Raw genomic sequence first — 16,954 nt, 5'->3', positions numbered from 1 at the left:
CTCAAATAAAAGTAGCCATCTATGTGTTTTGCACAAAATCCATCCTTAGATCTCAATCTCATAATGAAGTGTTCCATGATATTTGTTTACCTCATTTTTTGTGTTTATTTCAAATATTTGGGAGGATATGGTTACATAGTGTAGCTAATTATTAAAGAGAAACACCAGATTAGTTGGGGATAGCTCTACTAGTATATTAGGAAGTGGTCAATTCATCAAGTTTTTTTTGTATTTATTGGAGAAGGTTGTTGGCTTTGGAGGATTTTATATGTTGGTATTCAAGATACTTGTGTCAAGCTCTTGATTTATGGATCACAACAAGTTCTATTTTTTTTTGGGTCCCCTACCATAATATTTTATAAGAACATTTTCAAGTTGGTATCTACCCTTCCATTTTCATTAGAGTTGCTCCATGAGAATGAGAATAAAAGGGCACTCCTCTTCGATCAAGCAGCGACCAAATCCAATATTTCTTTCCTTATTTGCTGCAATTTCTAGTCTTTAACAAGCTGTTAAAAGATGATGACAGAAGAGACATACAAGGAAGTGATATGCACAGTCTGTGTCACAGGAGCTGCTGGTTTATGGCTTCTAGAAATGGCTAACCAGCTCTTTGAAAGCTCCAAGCATCTATTATAAAGTAAAATACTTTATAATATATGAAGAGTATTGTAATCTTGGTACATTCTAGAAACTGGATTAACCCTTTCCCATGACTTACAATGCGAAAGACCCAGCTTGGTTTATATGGTTGTAAGCTTAAAAGGCCTCTAAAATGGGGAACCTGCTTTGAGTGAAGATGGTTTTTAAGTAAGTGGACTATTATACTTATCTAGTGTTGTATTAATACTTAGTTCAAGATTTGCATGTTAAAAATTCACTTGCTTGACAGATAATTAAGATTGAAATTAATTAAAGAAAGATGATCCTCCAGCTTCAACTACACACCAAGATTGAAATTTCAATGTAATAGTTGTTTAAGTACTACACCATTATTTTAAATTACAGACTTTCTAATGCCATCTTAGTTATCTGTAGTAATTCTAATGTTCTTTAGTGGATTTTATTAGTTGATTCTTACTGTAGATATGAAAGATCGGAATCGGATTTCCATGGCTTAAACATTCAACATTTTTCTTGTAACCTGTAATATTCAGGACATCCAGTGAAGACCAGTCATTTGTTGAAACTACCTGGTGCCAACGAGAGACTTATCTTTGGGAAACAGACTTGGATGATGAAGAAAGCTTTCGCAATGCCATTGATGGTGTTTTCCATGTTGCAACTGCAATGGGTTTTGAGTCCGAGGATCCACAGGTTTGATCTTCTCCACTCTTTGTCTTGTAAGTAGAAATACTATTATTTAATTATATTTTACATTTAAAATAATATAGAAATATATTTTTGTTTGTATATATACTTATTAACAATATTAACGTACTAATCTCCCCCTCTCCTTATCTTATAGTCTGTATTTTGATTGTGAGAGTTGGATACGTTATTGCAGAATGAGGTGATACAGCCAACAGTGAAGGGGTATTGAATGTAATGAGATCATGTGCCAAGGCCAAGTCATTGAGAAGAGTTGTCTTCACCTCGTCTGCTAGGGCAGTGAATTTTACGCATGAGTTTGGAACACCAGGCAAAATTTATGATGAAACATGCTGAACCAATGTCGAGCTTTGTAGGAGCTTAAAAATGAGCTTTGTACTCTATCCACATTTACTTTATTATAGTCATAATACTTTTATCGTTCAGCATTACATATTTTTGTACACTTTATCATGCTAGTGAACGAACATAGAGGCTATGGAACCCCCAAGGTTTTCTTGGAGAGGAAAGAAGTTAATGGAGTCCTTGTTCGGTTTGACTATCTTTCCTAGTGGTTTGATTTTCCTCTTCTACACCTATGCTGCTAAACACAGAGGAAAAAGACAAAGTAATACAAACCAAACTTAGTGAAGAACAATGTAAATAAGAGGAATGTGTTCCCCAAATGGAAGAGGAAGTTTAGGAAGTTGTGGAGGATAGTTAGGAGGGTCAAGATGTAGTACATATAGAGGAGAAAGTAGACTATCATGCTAGTAATGAGGAATATGAAATTGAAGATGAAGAGAATAAGGAGGACGGGGATGAAAAAAAAAAAGCCGAATATGATAGTGGATTGGTGGAGGCTAATCAAGAGATGGGAAACTAGAGAGAAAACGAATAGCAAGGAGTAGGATCAAGAGAGAACAATGTAGAAATGAACACACTTAAAGTTCAAGTTGTTGAGTTAAAGAATCAAGTGGCAGAACTAAAGAATAGAGTGGAGAAACTAATCAAGAGAATTTTAAAAAGATGGAAGAGGACCTCGTAGAAATTCAAATAATAGATGGCATAATGCACAAAGTGGTCATGAATAGAGTTTTAGGGGATTTCAAAGATAAGGAAGCATCTAAAGAAGTATAATAAAGAAATTAGAGCTAAAAAGAAGGAAGAAACCAAAGGCAAGAAAAAGATAATTAAGGAAAAAGATAATTAAGGATGTTTGGGAGGAATCCCTAGAATCCCCAATTGATAGCTAGACTTGATAAAATAAGTTATGTTTTTGCAGGGAATGCTACTTTCCTTTATTGTTTCTATTTTAGTTGTTATTTCTGAAGTTGATAATTATGGCATGTGTGCTATTTCTAATGTTACTTAGGTTTGAACTCCTCTTTACTATATCTAAGTTTGATATTGTTTGTGGCTAGTATAAGTGCCTGTCCCCTACTTAATATATAAAAAATAAAAAGGACCTCGAGTAAAATTAAATTATTATTAAAAAAAAAGAAAATTAAAATAATACAATATGAAAGATAATAAATTATTAAACATAAAATTAAAGTATTAAACATTGTTTTAAATAATAATAATTCCTCCAAACCTAGCATAGTGATACAGAGAGGATCTCTGAGAGTCTTATGGTGAAACATTCAAAAGGGTTCCTTAGGGTCACAAGCATGCTCATAGTTCACATCTTTTACAAAAAATCTATCATTTGATCTTATCCTAATAAGGAAGTGTTCCATGATGCTTACATTTTACCTCATTTTATGTGTTTTTTAAAAATATTTGGGATGATGTGACTAACTAATGAAGCTAGTTGTAAGTAGAGAAGAATGCTAGATGAAGCGGGGATAGCTCTACCTTTAGGAAGTGGGCTATTCACTAAGCATTTTTATATTGGTATAAGAAGTGGGCTATTCACTAAGTCTTTTTATGTTAGTAAAAAAAATACTAATATCAAACTCTTGATTTATGGGTTTCAACAATTCATATTTTATTGTTCCTCTATTATAAGATTCTATAAAGACATTGTCAAATTGACATCTTAGATTGTAATTGTTTGTTTTATTGTGAAAACTATTGTTACCTCTAAAATAACGTGACATTTATTTATTAATTTTATCATATTTTCTTTAACATGCAACGTTTTTGAAAAACAGATACTACCTAACTCATACTCGTATATATTTAAGATTGTTTAAATATATTCATTACTAATTCTCTACTGAAATAAAAGTAGCCCGAAACAGATACTACCCAACTCATGAATTATTAACGCTTATTTAAATATACTCATTGCTAATGAGGACCATGCTTTTTCCCCCTTTCTGACTTTATCTGTTATCTCATCCCTAAACGTCGCTTTTCTGGTCCCAATATCTGCACCTGTTTTGTCTCTTCCTCTCTATCCAACCGCCTGATACCTATCTACCCTTCAATTTCTTTGCAGTTACTCCATGAGAATGAGAATAAAAGGGCACGCCACTTCAATTTCTATCAGAAACCAAATCTCATATTTCTATCCTTATTTGCTGCAATTTCTAGCTGTTAAAAGATGATGGCAGAAGAGACACACAATGAAGTGAAAGGCACAGTCTGTGTCACAGGAGCTGCTGGTTTCATTGGTTCATGGCTTACAATGCGATTACTTGAATTGGGTTATGTTGTAAGAGCAACTGTCAGAGATCCAGGTTGGTTTCTACACTTGTTAATTTAAAATGGGGAACTTTCTTTGAGTGAAGATGGTTTTAAGTAATTGGACTGTTATGCTTATCTAGTGTTGTATTGATAGTTAGTTATTTGCATGCTACAAATTCACTTGCTTAACAGATAAGTAGGATTGAAATTGATCCTCCAATTTCAACTGCACACCAGGATTGAAATTTCAATGTAACAGGTGTTTAAGTTCTGCACCATTGTTTTAAATTGCAAATTCTATGTCTAAGGCTCTAACTGTCATCTTACTTATATGTAGAAATGCTAATTTTCTTTCGTAGATTTTATCAGTTGATTCTTACTGTGGATATCAAAAGTCGGTATCCGATTTCTATGGTTTAAACCTTATATTTCTAATACATCTAGGGTTTTTCTTGTTACCTGTAAATATTCAGGAAATCCAGTGAAGACCAGTCATTTGTTGAAACTACCTGGGGCCAATGAAAGACTGACTCTTTGGAAAGCAGACTTGGATGATGAAGGAAGCTTTGACAATGTCATTGATGGTTGTGAAGGTGTTTTCCATGTCGCAACTGCAATGGATTTTGAGTCCCAGGATCCAGAGGTTTCATCTTCCTCACTCTTTCTCTCTTGCATGTAGAAATACTACTATTTTATTATGTTTAAAAATAATAAAATAGTGTAAATATTATTTTATTATATTTAAGAATATTAATGAATTAATCTTCTCCTCTGTGGAGTTGGGATACGTTGTCGCAGAATGAGGTGATACAGCCAACAGTGAATGGGGTATTGAATGTAATGAGATCATGTGGAAAGGCCAAGTCAGTGAAAAGAGTTGTTTTCACCACATCTGCTGGGGCAGTGAATTTTACGGATGACTTTGGAACACCAGGCAAAATATATGATGAAACATGCTGGACCAATGTGGAGCTTTGTAGGAGCATAAAAATGACTGGATGGGTACAATCATGACAGTATTTCATTGTTTCTACTCTATTCACATTGCCTGTTTGATGACAGAGATATGTTTTTTTGTTATGTACAGATGTACTTTGTGTCAAAAACACTTGCAGAAAGGGCTGCGTTTGATTTCGCAAAGAAAAATAATGTTGATCTCATTAGTGTTATACCAACATTAGTGGTTGGGCCATTTATAATGCAGACTATGCCTCCCAGCTTGGTTACAGCATTGGCGCTGTTAACAAGTATGTACTACTCCTTCTTAAACCTTTTAATTAATTGCTCAAGTTTAATAAGCCAGCTGCTTTGTAATACCATGTTCAAAATCTTTAGCTTATGTATTTAAATATTAAATCAGTATAATTTTAAATTTTGAAAATCTTGTGGCGTGATACAATTATAGAGATATGTAACACTAGTGATTCCTAGTGATATGAGAGATGGGTAATATATGCATTGCAGGAAATGAACCACATTATATGATATTGAGACAAGTGCAGCTGGTTCACTTGGATGATCTCTGCATGTCACTCATTTTCCTCTATGAAAATCCCCAAGCAAAGGGCAGATATATATCTTCCTCACATGATGTCACCATTGTTCAGCTTGCCAAAACTTTGGCTGACAAATACCCACAGTACAATATTCCAACCAAGTAAGTAAATATACTAATTTGCTAAAGCTTATTAAGATTGACTTGAAACTATGAAATCGCAATGGAGATCGTTGATGTTTACTTGATTTGATTGTTTACATTTATGTTTACCTTGCTAAGTACAATATGATTGATGTTTACAGGTTTGAAGATGCAGACGAGTCTTTGCCAGTAGTAGCATATTCATCGAAAAAGCTTGTTGACATGGGCTTCAAGTTCAAGCACACCATAGATGACATGTTTGATGGGGCCATTCAATGTTGTGTGGAGAAAGGACTTTTGCCAAAAATAGGAATTGGGGCAGCAACAGGCGTTCTCAATAATAATAATTAGCTTCCCTTGTTTGTGTAAGATTTTATAATAAATAATCTTGGCTATCATTTTAGAACAACTTATTTCTATAATAAATTCTCATATATAGAAAGATAAGTGATCTGATAAAGAAGGGTATAAGGTGATTTTTATTCACTCAAATGCTAGCTTCTATATGTTTATTTTAAGTAATGTTAATACTAGCAGTTGCATAACCATATGAAGTTTTAAGTTTATTATTTGAGGGGATGTTTTAAACGTTTAATGGAATGTTTTTGTTTGGTATTTATTATAATATTTTTTTGTTTGTTTTTTGTTTTTTAAGTAGTCATTTTAATAATTAGATTAAATATAATTGTGAAGTTGTTGTATATTAGAATAATAGACGTAGAAAATTTAAGTATTATAGTTTAATTTTGGTATTTAAATTTATATATTATTTGTTTAGTTTTATAATTTTGTAAATATTTAATATTTAATATTTGTTTGATTTTGTAATTTTGGTAATTAAGAATACATACATTTGTATGGATCTTACTTGAAACTTGATGTATATGTCAATAGATTTGGTTAATATATATGGAAGTAATCCAATTTCATCTCAATATTGCACAAACAACCAATCCAATGAAACATATACATTTTTGTATACATCTCACATGAAGCTTGACATATATGTCAATAGATTCGGTTAATAGTGTGTACTTAGAGGAAGGTAGGACCTATCTAGAGATGATCCTTTAAAAATATAAAAAATATAAGATAAAATATATTTTATTGAAGTAGGGTATACATATGGAAGCAATTCAATTTCATATCAATATTGCACAAACAACCAATTTAATGAAGAGAAAAAAAATTGCATTTTTTAATAATTATTTCGAGTGTTAGAAAAATATATTAGGATATATCTCGGATATGCTACACAAGTAGCCTTGAACTTTAATGTAGTTGATATTTTGTAGTTGCAATTGTAAACTCTATCTTCTTTTTTTTTTAGAAATTTGTTTGCATGTGTGTATTTGAATTAAATGACTTTTAAAAGCACTGGTATAAATATTTAATATTTAATACCTATTTAATTTCATAATTTTGGTCATTAAGAACACATAAATTTGTATATATCTCACATGAAACTTGGTGTATATGTCAATAGATTTGGTTAATAGTTTGTACTTACAGGAAGATAGGACCTATCTAGAGATGATCCTTTGAAAAATATAAAAAATATAACATAAAATATGTTTTATCGAAGTAGGGTATACATATGGAAGCAATCCAATTTCATATCAATATTATAGAAACAACCAATTCAATGAAGTTAAAAAAATTACATGTTTTAATAATTATTTGAAGTGTTAGAAATCATTTATTTATGTGAAGAAAATTTGCAATGATCCACAATGTATAAGTCAAAAGGAAGATTGAATGAAAGGAATCGTTGGAAGATATTGGTAATTAAGAATGCATACGTTTGTATACATCTCTTATGAAAGTTAATTTAAATCAACTTCCAGTAAAATAGATTGATCAACTATATAATGATGAATGTTTTTGGTGACCATAGAATCAGTTTTAAATATTGTCAATATTTTGTCCATAATGCAGGTTATAAACTACAACACTTCTTTCAATATGAGCGACTGTGAATGAAATAAAGTCACCATGTTCCATGTTAGTGTATGAGAGCTTTCTGAAATGTCGATATTATATACCATACAAATATAAGTTAGTAATAAAAGAAATGAGTTAATGACATATATGTCAATAGATTTGGTTAATAGTGTGCACTTAGAGGAAGATAAGACCTATTTGAAGATGATCCTTTGAAAAGTGCAAGCTTCTAATGGGGATACAATTGAAATGGAAACTAAGAGAGAATGTTGTGTATTGAGTGGAGCCTTTGAGAGCTATAATTTAGCGATAGTGCAACAAAGATTTCTTGCAAGCCAAAAAATTATCAATGAACGATATTAATAAGAAAAAATATAGTATAAATCAACTACAAAAAGAAATGAGATGTGTGTAGCTTGAAGCTTGTAGAAACTTGTGAAGAAATCCTTTGAAAACTACAATCTTCCTATTATGGAATAACATTTATTAATATTCAAACAAAAATTAAGTATTTGAAAGGTGTGGAATTTGAACAGGAAAGAGTGAGATGTTAGGGTTAAATTACATGTACAAGGAGACAAGACATGGCTAGAGAGAAGCTTGTAGAATCCTTTGAGACAATCCCTTGCAAACTACAATTTTACAATATAAATTAACATTTAAAAAAAAAAATTATCAGTGAATGACATGAATTACATAAAAAAGGCTATATTGTTTTAAAAGTGTGATATTTGAATGGAAAACAATGACCAATAAGGGGGAAATTACATGTGAAGAGAGAGAAGTTGTGGCTATATAGAAGATTGTGGAAACATATGATGCAATCATTTAAAAAGTGCAATCCTTGAGTAGGAAAATACATTTATTAATTTTCAAAGAAAGTTTGATTATGTTTTTAAAGAAATGAGTGAATGACTTAAACAACACAAAACATACTATATTTTTTAGAAGTGCCTAGATACAAGATTGTAGAAATGTGTGAAGTAATGGTTTTGAAATTTGAATTTTCCAATGGGAAAGAACATTCATTAATATTGAAAAAATATTTGAGTGTGAGAAAAAAAATTATTAGGGTGAACTCACAATGTTGGTTCCCAATTTTTTGTACATCCTGATTTTTGCTGAAATCATACATGTTTAAGAAAATATTTAAGCTTTAAGAGGTCCCATTTGAAGTAATTAATTGAAGAGAGTTAGATCAAAGACTCTTAGATCAAAATTTCTTGTATAGAAGCTCTCTATTTCTAAATCATACTTGCAATGGAGTCTCCTTTGCATCTATCAAATGCTAATAAAAAACCAAATTTACATTAGCTTTTGGGGGGTCAAATGAATTCATTTATAGGTTTTTTTTTTAAAGTATTTATCCCATATTATAATCTTTCCAAATGGTATAATTTTAATATATTTAATTTCATTAATATATTTTTATTTTATTTCTTATGAATGTAGGGTTTTCACCAAACATGAACTTCTTTGTGCAATGCTTATGGAAAAATAGTAAACATCACCCAAAAAAAATTGGAAAATATTTACGCACTAGGTATTGAAGTCCTCTTTCCAAAAACAAAAAAGAATTTGATTTTCATTACATATACAACAAGTTATGTAATATCAAATGGACATATGTCAAAATTATAGTTAACTCGACTTCAAATCTTAATAAAATATGAAATATTGAAGATAATGTTACAAAACCAATTTAAAACACTATATATGGATGTTTCAAAACCAAATTCAAAAGAATAATATTCATATCTATTATTGAAAAAAAGTTATGCTATATAGAGTGAGTATCACTCTTTAAAAATGTTATTTTTTGAAAAAAAACTAGTTTTCGAGGGAGATAGAAAAATGGAAGAAAATTGATTCCCAAAATTATCAAAAAAAAAAATTTAGAATCTACATACAAAATGAGACAAATCATTCGTTCACACCATCTACAAATTCCTTACGGTTTAGAAGTAATAGGTATTTGAAGCTGAAGTTTTTTCTGAAAAAATGAATATTGTAGTGTCAAAGTTGGCAAAAAAGTGTAACCCACTATTGTGGGTTCACCCATTAGTGAATGACATGAACAACATGAAATAAACTATATTCTTTCAAAACCATGAGCTTCCAATATGAAACAATAACCTGTTAGGGTGGCAAAGTACTTGTAGAGTGAGAAGGTTATGGGTACAATGAGAGAGGGTGTTGCATAGTGAGTAGAGTCTTTAAAAGCTACAATCTTCTAAAAATTATAAGTGTGACATCAATAAGACAAAATATATTATTTCAAAACTGCAATCTTTGAATGGAAGAAATTACCCACATGGACAAATGAGATGTGCATAGATTGAAGCTTGTAGAACTCTATGAAGTAATCCTTTGAAAATTGCAATCTTCCAATATGAAATAATAATTATTAATATTAAAAATAAAAAAATGGAGTCTTTGAAAGGGGTGGGATTTGAATGGGAAACAATGAGCTATTAGAGGAAAATTACCTGCATTTATTAATATTCAAAGAGAACTTGAGAATGTTTTAAAAAATAATGAGTGAAAGACATGAACAATGGAAAACATATTATATTATTTCAAAAGTGTCAATCTTGCAATGGGAGACATTGATCTCTTAGGAAGAATATCACGTATGTAGTGAGATGAGTTGTGTGTAGATAGAAGCATGTAGAAGCCATATTAAAAAAAATAAGTGTGGGTAAAAAAATAATCGGTGAATGACATATCTACATAGAAAATGAGATGTGGCTAGATAGAAACTTCTAGAGCCATGTGAAGTAATGGGTTGGAAACTACAATTTTTCAATAAAAAATAACATTCATTAATATTCAAACAAAATTATGACTTTTAGTTGTCTACAAAGCAAGTATACTTTTCTTCATGTTGGTGTGTATTGGAATGTTTCACATTGTCTAGATTATGCACCTTACAAATAGAATTTACTATTATTACCAAAGAGCATGATATTACTATGAAGCACAAAATATAGAATATGAACAAAAGTTGTGTTCTCTATGAGCAATAAGATGATAAAGCTGAATAGAGTGACCAAATTTGTAAGAATAAGATGTAGAAGTTGAATAAAGTGACAAAGTTAGGAAGTTATGTCTCTTGTTCTTTATGAGTAGATAAGCATACTTGGATCAAGAGTTATAATTTTCTATAGATTAAGGCTAATGTAGCAATATGTCTTCACAATTTTTAACAACTAGATTTGTAACAAAAATGAAAAAGTTAAGAAAATGTGTTGAGTTTTGCAAAATAATTAGCTATTTGTAATGAATGCAAGGGAGTCTTTCTTGGAAAGATTAATGATTAATTTCATCATATCTTAAAAGAAACAGAAATGTAGAAAAGAAACAAAAATTACCATGGCTTTAAAATAGAGGGGCAAAATAGTGGCAGAATCAGTGAGCTGTGTCTTATGTTTTTCTATGAGGGGGTTATTTGTATAAAAACAAAACCCATGGAACGCACAATAACATAGAAAAGCTAAATATAGTGGAAAAATTAGTAAGTTTTGTCTTCTATTTTTTATGAGAGGGTATCTTGTGTGTTCCAACATCTCTCTCTCTCTCTCTCTCTCTCTCTCTCTCTCTCTCACACACACACACACACACACACTCACTCACACACACTCACAAACACACAGGTGTGTGTGTATGTATGTATGTATGTATAGATTTATATAAATACATATACATATACATACATATATGCATACATGTATGTAAGTAAGTATGCATGTATGTATGTATGCAACCTAAACTCCACAGTAACCTTGGACAGAAAATGTTATGAAATTGTTATTGATTTTTCCTTCCATATATAATGGATACCCTGCAAAAAGATTTCCAGTTTTTAGTGGTTTCGATCAATCACAAAGACTATTCATTGTGTGTGTGTGTGCACATACATACATACATGCATACATGCATACATACATACATACATATATATATATATATATACACATATATGTATGACTGCAACCTAAACTCCACAGTAACTTTGAACAGAAAATGTTATGAAATTGATATTGATTTTTCCTTCCACATTTAATGGTTACTCTACAAAAGAACTTTCAATTTTTTGTGGTATATATATATATATATAAAATAAGAGTATTTCTACATCCAGGAGAGAAAGAGTGGAGAAGCTCAAACCTCTGGATCTTGGGACTCAAAATCTATTGCCTTTGCAACATGGAAAACACCTTTACAACCATCAATGACACTGCAATCGTCCAAGTCTGCTTACCAAGAGTCAGCCTCTCCTTGGCTTCAGGTAGTTCAACTTGAAATATAAGGTTTAAACAATGGAAATCCGATATCGACCTTTTAGAAAGAATCAACTAATAAAACCATAAGCAGCCACGACACCTACCATTTATATCTTCGATAAGGATCAACTGATAAAATCCACTAAAGAATATTATAATTACTACATATAACTAATATGGCAGTTAGAAAGCGTCTAATTTAAAATAACGGTGTAGTACTCAAACAACTGTTACATTGAAATTTCAATCTTGGTGTGCAGTTGAAGTCAGAGGATCATCTTTCTTTAAATAATTTCAACATTAATTTTCTGTTAAGCAAGTGAATTTGTAGTATGCAAATCTTGAACTAAGAATCAATAAAACACTAGGTAAGTATAACAGTCCAATTACATAGAAATTATCTTCATTCAAAGCAGGTTTCCCATTTTAAAGGCCTTTTTAGCTTACAGCCATAGAAACCAACCTGGGTCTCTTACAGTTGCTCAAGTAGACGCATTGTAAGCCATGAACCAATGAAACCAGAAGCTCCTGTGCCTATCACTTCTGTCATCAAGAAATTGCAGCAAGAAAAGAAATTGCAAGGCTAGAAATTGCAGCAAGAAAAGAAATGTGGGATTTGGTCGCTGCTTGAAATTGAAGAGGCTTGGAGTAACTCCAATTAAAATGGAAGGCTAGATAGAAAAGTGCTAGGCATCTGGTATCACGTTTCAAGCAAACATTTGGACCAGAAGATAGATGTTAGGAGTTAGATGACAGAGAGAGTCAAAAAGCGGAAGAAAAACATGTTCTTCGTCTTTTTAAAATTTAATGAGGTGTCAGTAGTTGTACAGGGTCTAATAGTCATTATAGTAATTGTGCTTATAATATCTAGTTTTGCCACATATTTATACTATATATTGTATATTTATAAAAAAAGATGCTCACTTAAACAATAAATATTTTTAATATTTATTTACAATATATAGTATAAATATGTGACAAGATCAGATATTATAAGCACTATTGAACCCTATACAACTACAACCCCTCTCCCTTATTAAATTTTAGAAAGATAACGAACATGTTTTTCTTCAGCTTTTTGGCTCTCTCTATCATCTAACTCCTAACATCTATCTTCTGGTCCGAATATTTGTGCATGTTTTTACTTTTTCCTCTTTGCTTTAAACGTGATACCAGATGCCTACCACTCTTCTATCTACCCTTCCATTTTCATTGGAGTTACTCCATGAGAATTAGAATAAAAGGGTGTTGATAAGTGATGCTGCTCTAGCATGCAGCTCCATGCAACTCCAGTTTGGACATGAAGCTATCCATTCATCAGCATGCATAAGCTATTTTTAGTTAATAGTTTTTTTTTTGTTTATTCATGCAAATAAAGCATGTACTCCAGCATGCATGAATCCTTAGGACTATTTTTAGTTTTGCTTTTTGCATGAGTTTGTTTTTAGTAAATAAAGCATGTTGTGCATGCACTTATTGTATTCTTAATTTAGGGAGTAGTTTGCTTTTTTTAGTTTGAGAGCCTTAGTAGCTTTCCATGCAAAGCTAGGAATATATTTAGAACTGCAGTTATTATTTATTCTTTTAGACTGCAAATTCTTTATATATACAGCTTCTATGTAATTTTTTAATTAAGCTTCAATAAAGATATTGGTGTTTTCTCTTTTTTTGTTGTTATTGTTTGCTAATCAGTTGGTTCAGAGACGATAGGTCAGGTTCAAAATTCTACAAGTGGTATCAGAGCAGGTAAAATTGTTTTGGGTTAAAGTTCTATTGTTGGAATTTCGCCAAAGTTAATCATGTCGAATTCTAATCATATGCCCGTTCCAGAATTTGATGGGAATGATTATGATTATTGGTGCATTAAGATGCTGACCTTTTTGATTGGAAAAGATTTGTGGGAGATTATTGAATCAGGTTATGAAGAGCCAACTGATTGGAATGCCCTTACAGCCAATGAAAGAACAGCAAGAAAGGAAGCAAGGAAAAAGAAATTGGAATGTATGCCCAACACTTAACAAATTGTGCTTCAATTGTGGAGTATAATAAATATCATGAATACTCTTTATACCTTCTTTTGTTTGGACCTCCATAGCTTCTTTGGCAGCAACCTCCAATGATTTATCATCACCAAGCTGGATCTTGGATTTGAAACTTCCATCCTTTGTTGAGAACAACTTCTCATTCCCTATCATATGGTTAAAGCATCCAGAATCTAGGTACCAAACATCTTTACTAGTATTTTCACCCTTGGCATAAGATAAAAATAAGTGATCAGGAGGATTGTCACTACTTTCTTGAGCATAGTTAGCACTTTTACCTTCTTTCAATCTACATTCTCTTTCAAAGTGGCCATACCTATTACAATGGTAACATTGAACTTTTCTCTTATCAAATCTGCCTCTACCTCTTCCTTTGAAACCACCACTTCCTCTTGAGCCACCTCTTCCTCTACCTCTACCTCTTGAAGAATTTTGGCTTTGCCCTTTACCTTGGCCTTGATTGATTTTGGCACTACTGTTGCTTGTATCTTCATCTTTTGTGATTAGCAATTTAGAGGAAAACGCTTTCTCTACACCTTCAAAAGAATCTTTCAATCTTTCTTCATGAGACATCAGGGATCCAACCAGTTGATCAAATTGTAGTTTTGTCAAATCCTTGCTTTCTTCTATGATTATTGCTACATGATTCCATCTGGGTGTCAAAGATCTCAACACCTTTTTAATTAAAACTTCATTGCTTACAATTTCTCCAAGTGTAGTCATTTTATTGACCACATCTTTGACTTTGACACAATAATCACTTATACTTTCAGCTTCTTGCATCTTCAAATTCTCGAACTCTCGCTTCAATGTCTGAAGCTTGACCACTTTAACTTGATCACTACCCTGGTAAGCTTCTTGTAGAATCTTCCAGGCATCTTTGGCAGTTGTTGCTCCTGATATTCTTGGAAATAAGCTCTTATCAAGAGCTATCTGAATTTGAAACAAAGCTTGAGCATTCTTTTTCCTTGCTTCCTTTCTTGCTGTTCTTTCATTGGCTGTAAGGGCATTCCAATTAGTTGGCTCTTCATAACCTGATTCAATAATCTCCCACAAATCTTTTCCAATCAAAAAGGTCAGCATCTTAATGCACCAATAATCATAATCATTCCCATCAAATTCTGGAACGGGCATATGATTAGAATTCGACATGATTAACTTTGGCGAAATTCCAACAATAAAACTTTAACCCAAAACAATTTTACCTGCTCTGATACCACTTGTAGAATTTTGAACCTGACCTATCATCTCTGAACCAACTGATTAGCAAACAATAACAACAAAAAAAGAGAAAACACCAATATCTTTATTGAAGCTTAATTAAAAAATTACATAGAAGCTGTATATATAAAGAATTTGCAGTCTAAAAGAATAAATAATAACTGCAGTTCTAAATATATTCCTAGCTTTGCATGGAAAGCTACTAAGGCTCTCAAACTAAAAAAAGCAAACTACTCCCTAAATTAAGAATACAATAAGTGCATGCACAACATGCTTTATTTACTAAAAACAAACTCATGCAAAAAGCAAAACTAAAAATAGTCCTAAGGATTCATGCATGTTGGAGTACATGCTTTATTTGCATGAATAAACAAAAAAAAAACTATTAACTAAAAATAGCTTATGCATGCTGATGAATGGATAGCTTCATGTCCAAACTGGAGTTGCATAGAACTGCATGCTAGAACAGCATCACTTATCAACAATGAGATCATGTGCCAAGGCCAAATCATTGAGAAGAGTTGTCTTCATCTCATGTACTGGGGCAGTGAATTTTACTGATGATTTTGGAACACCAGGCAAAATTTATGATGAAACATGCTGGACCAATGTCGAGCTTTGTAGGAGCTTAAAAATGCCTGGCTGGGTACGATCATTACAGTACTTCATTTTTTTTCCTCTATCCACATTTACTTGTTTGATGATAGAGATATGTTGTGTTTTATGTACAGATGAACTTCGTGTCCAAAACACTTGCAGAAAGGGCTGCGTGTGAGTTTGCAGAGAAAAACAATGTTGATCTCATTACAGTTGTACCAACTTTGGTAGTTGGGTCTTTTTTAACGCAGACTATGCCTCCCAGCTTAGTTACAGCATTGGCACTGTTAACAAGTATGTACCATTCTCTTGTAAACCTTTCAAATCAGTATACTTTGATCATTCTTAAATCACACACATTAAGCAACATATTAAGTCAATTCTGATTATCATTTTTAAGCTTAGAAATCAAAACCTAATATATGATATGAAATGGATACTCATATGCATTGCAGGAAATGAAGCACATTACAAGATATTGAGACAAGTGCAGCTGGTTCCCTTATATGATCTGGGCGTATCACTCATTTTCTTGTATGAACGTCCCTGGACAAAGGGCAGATATATCTCTTCCTCGCATGATGTCACCATTGTTCAGTTGGCCAAAATATTGGCTCAGAAATATCCAGAGTACAATATTCCAACCGAGTAAGTGAACATACTAACATTCTAAGGCTTACTAAGATTGACCTCAAACTAGGAAAACGCCATAGAAAACATTGATGTTTACATTGATTTTTATATTGCTAAGTAGAGTACAATTGATGTTTACAGATTTAAAGATGCAGATGAGTCTTTGCCAGTTGTACCATATTCATCAAAAAAGCTTGTTGACATGGGTTTCCAATTCAAGTCCACCATAGATGACATGTTTGATGGGGCCATTCAAAGTTGTGTGGAGAAGGGACTTTTGCCAAAAATAGGAATCGGAGCACCAAGTGGCATCGTCAATAATACTGAGTAGCTTCCATTGTTGGTTAATAAGTGTTTAAAATAGGTTATCATTAAGCAATTCTGTAAGTCAATTTTCAGTGTTTAATATTTTTAAGTTTAGAAGTCAAAGTTTAGTGTGTGAGATTTAAAATGTTATATGGAAAGATTAATAATGTGTTAAAAAAGAATTTAAATAGATTTTATCTTTTCTTAAATGTTGGTTTCTATATGTTTATTTTTTAAAGTAATGTTAGTAGTATTTGTTTCAGACTTGTTAAAGTTAAGTGGTGATTCAATAAAATTGAATCTCTTAGAATCTAGTATTTATTTATTTTGTTATAAAA

The 16,954-nt window shown here is 31.8% G+C and overlaps 2 protein-coding genes across 2 annotated transcripts; both read left to right on the top strand.

The window, feature by feature from the left end:
* Nucleotides 1-3,802: 3,802 nt before the first annotated feature.
* Nucleotides 3,803-6,156, top strand: LOC131079272 (dihydroflavonol 4-reductase). Its single transcript, XM_059218622.1, has 6 exons — nt 3,803-4,001; nt 4,422-4,591; nt 4,747-4,950; nt 5,036-5,195; nt 5,413-5,605; nt 5,749-6,156. The coding sequence occupies exons 1-6, from the start codon at nt 3,866-3,868 to the stop codon at nt 5,936-5,938; spliced, it is 1,053 nt and encodes a 350-aa protein (XP_059074605.1). The 5' UTR covers nt 3,803-3,865; the 3' UTR covers nt 5,939-6,156.
* A 9,381-nt stretch (nt 6,157-15,537) lies between these two features.
* Nucleotides 15,538-16,641, top strand: LOC131079282 (dihydroflavonol 4-reductase-like). The gene is made up of 4 exons (XM_059218796.1): nt 15,538-15,726; nt 15,812-15,971; nt 16,133-16,325; nt 16,452-16,641. The coding sequence occupies exons 1-4, from the start codon at nt 15,538-15,540 to the stop codon at nt 16,639-16,641; spliced, it is 732 nt and encodes a 243-aa protein (XP_059074779.1).
* The last annotated feature ends 313 nt before the right edge of the window (nt 16,642-16,954 follow it).

This window comes from Cryptomeria japonica, chromosome 4 (genome assembly GCF_030272615.1).
Source record: "Cryptomeria japonica chromosome 4, Sugi_1.0, whole genome shotgun sequence".
NCBI classification, from domain to species: domain Eukaryota; kingdom Viridiplantae; phylum Streptophyta; class Pinopsida; order Cupressales; family Cupressaceae; genus Cryptomeria; species Cryptomeria japonica.
The sequence above is the reverse complement of the archived record's forward strand: the minus strand, read 5'-3'. Positions and strand labels throughout refer to the sequence as shown.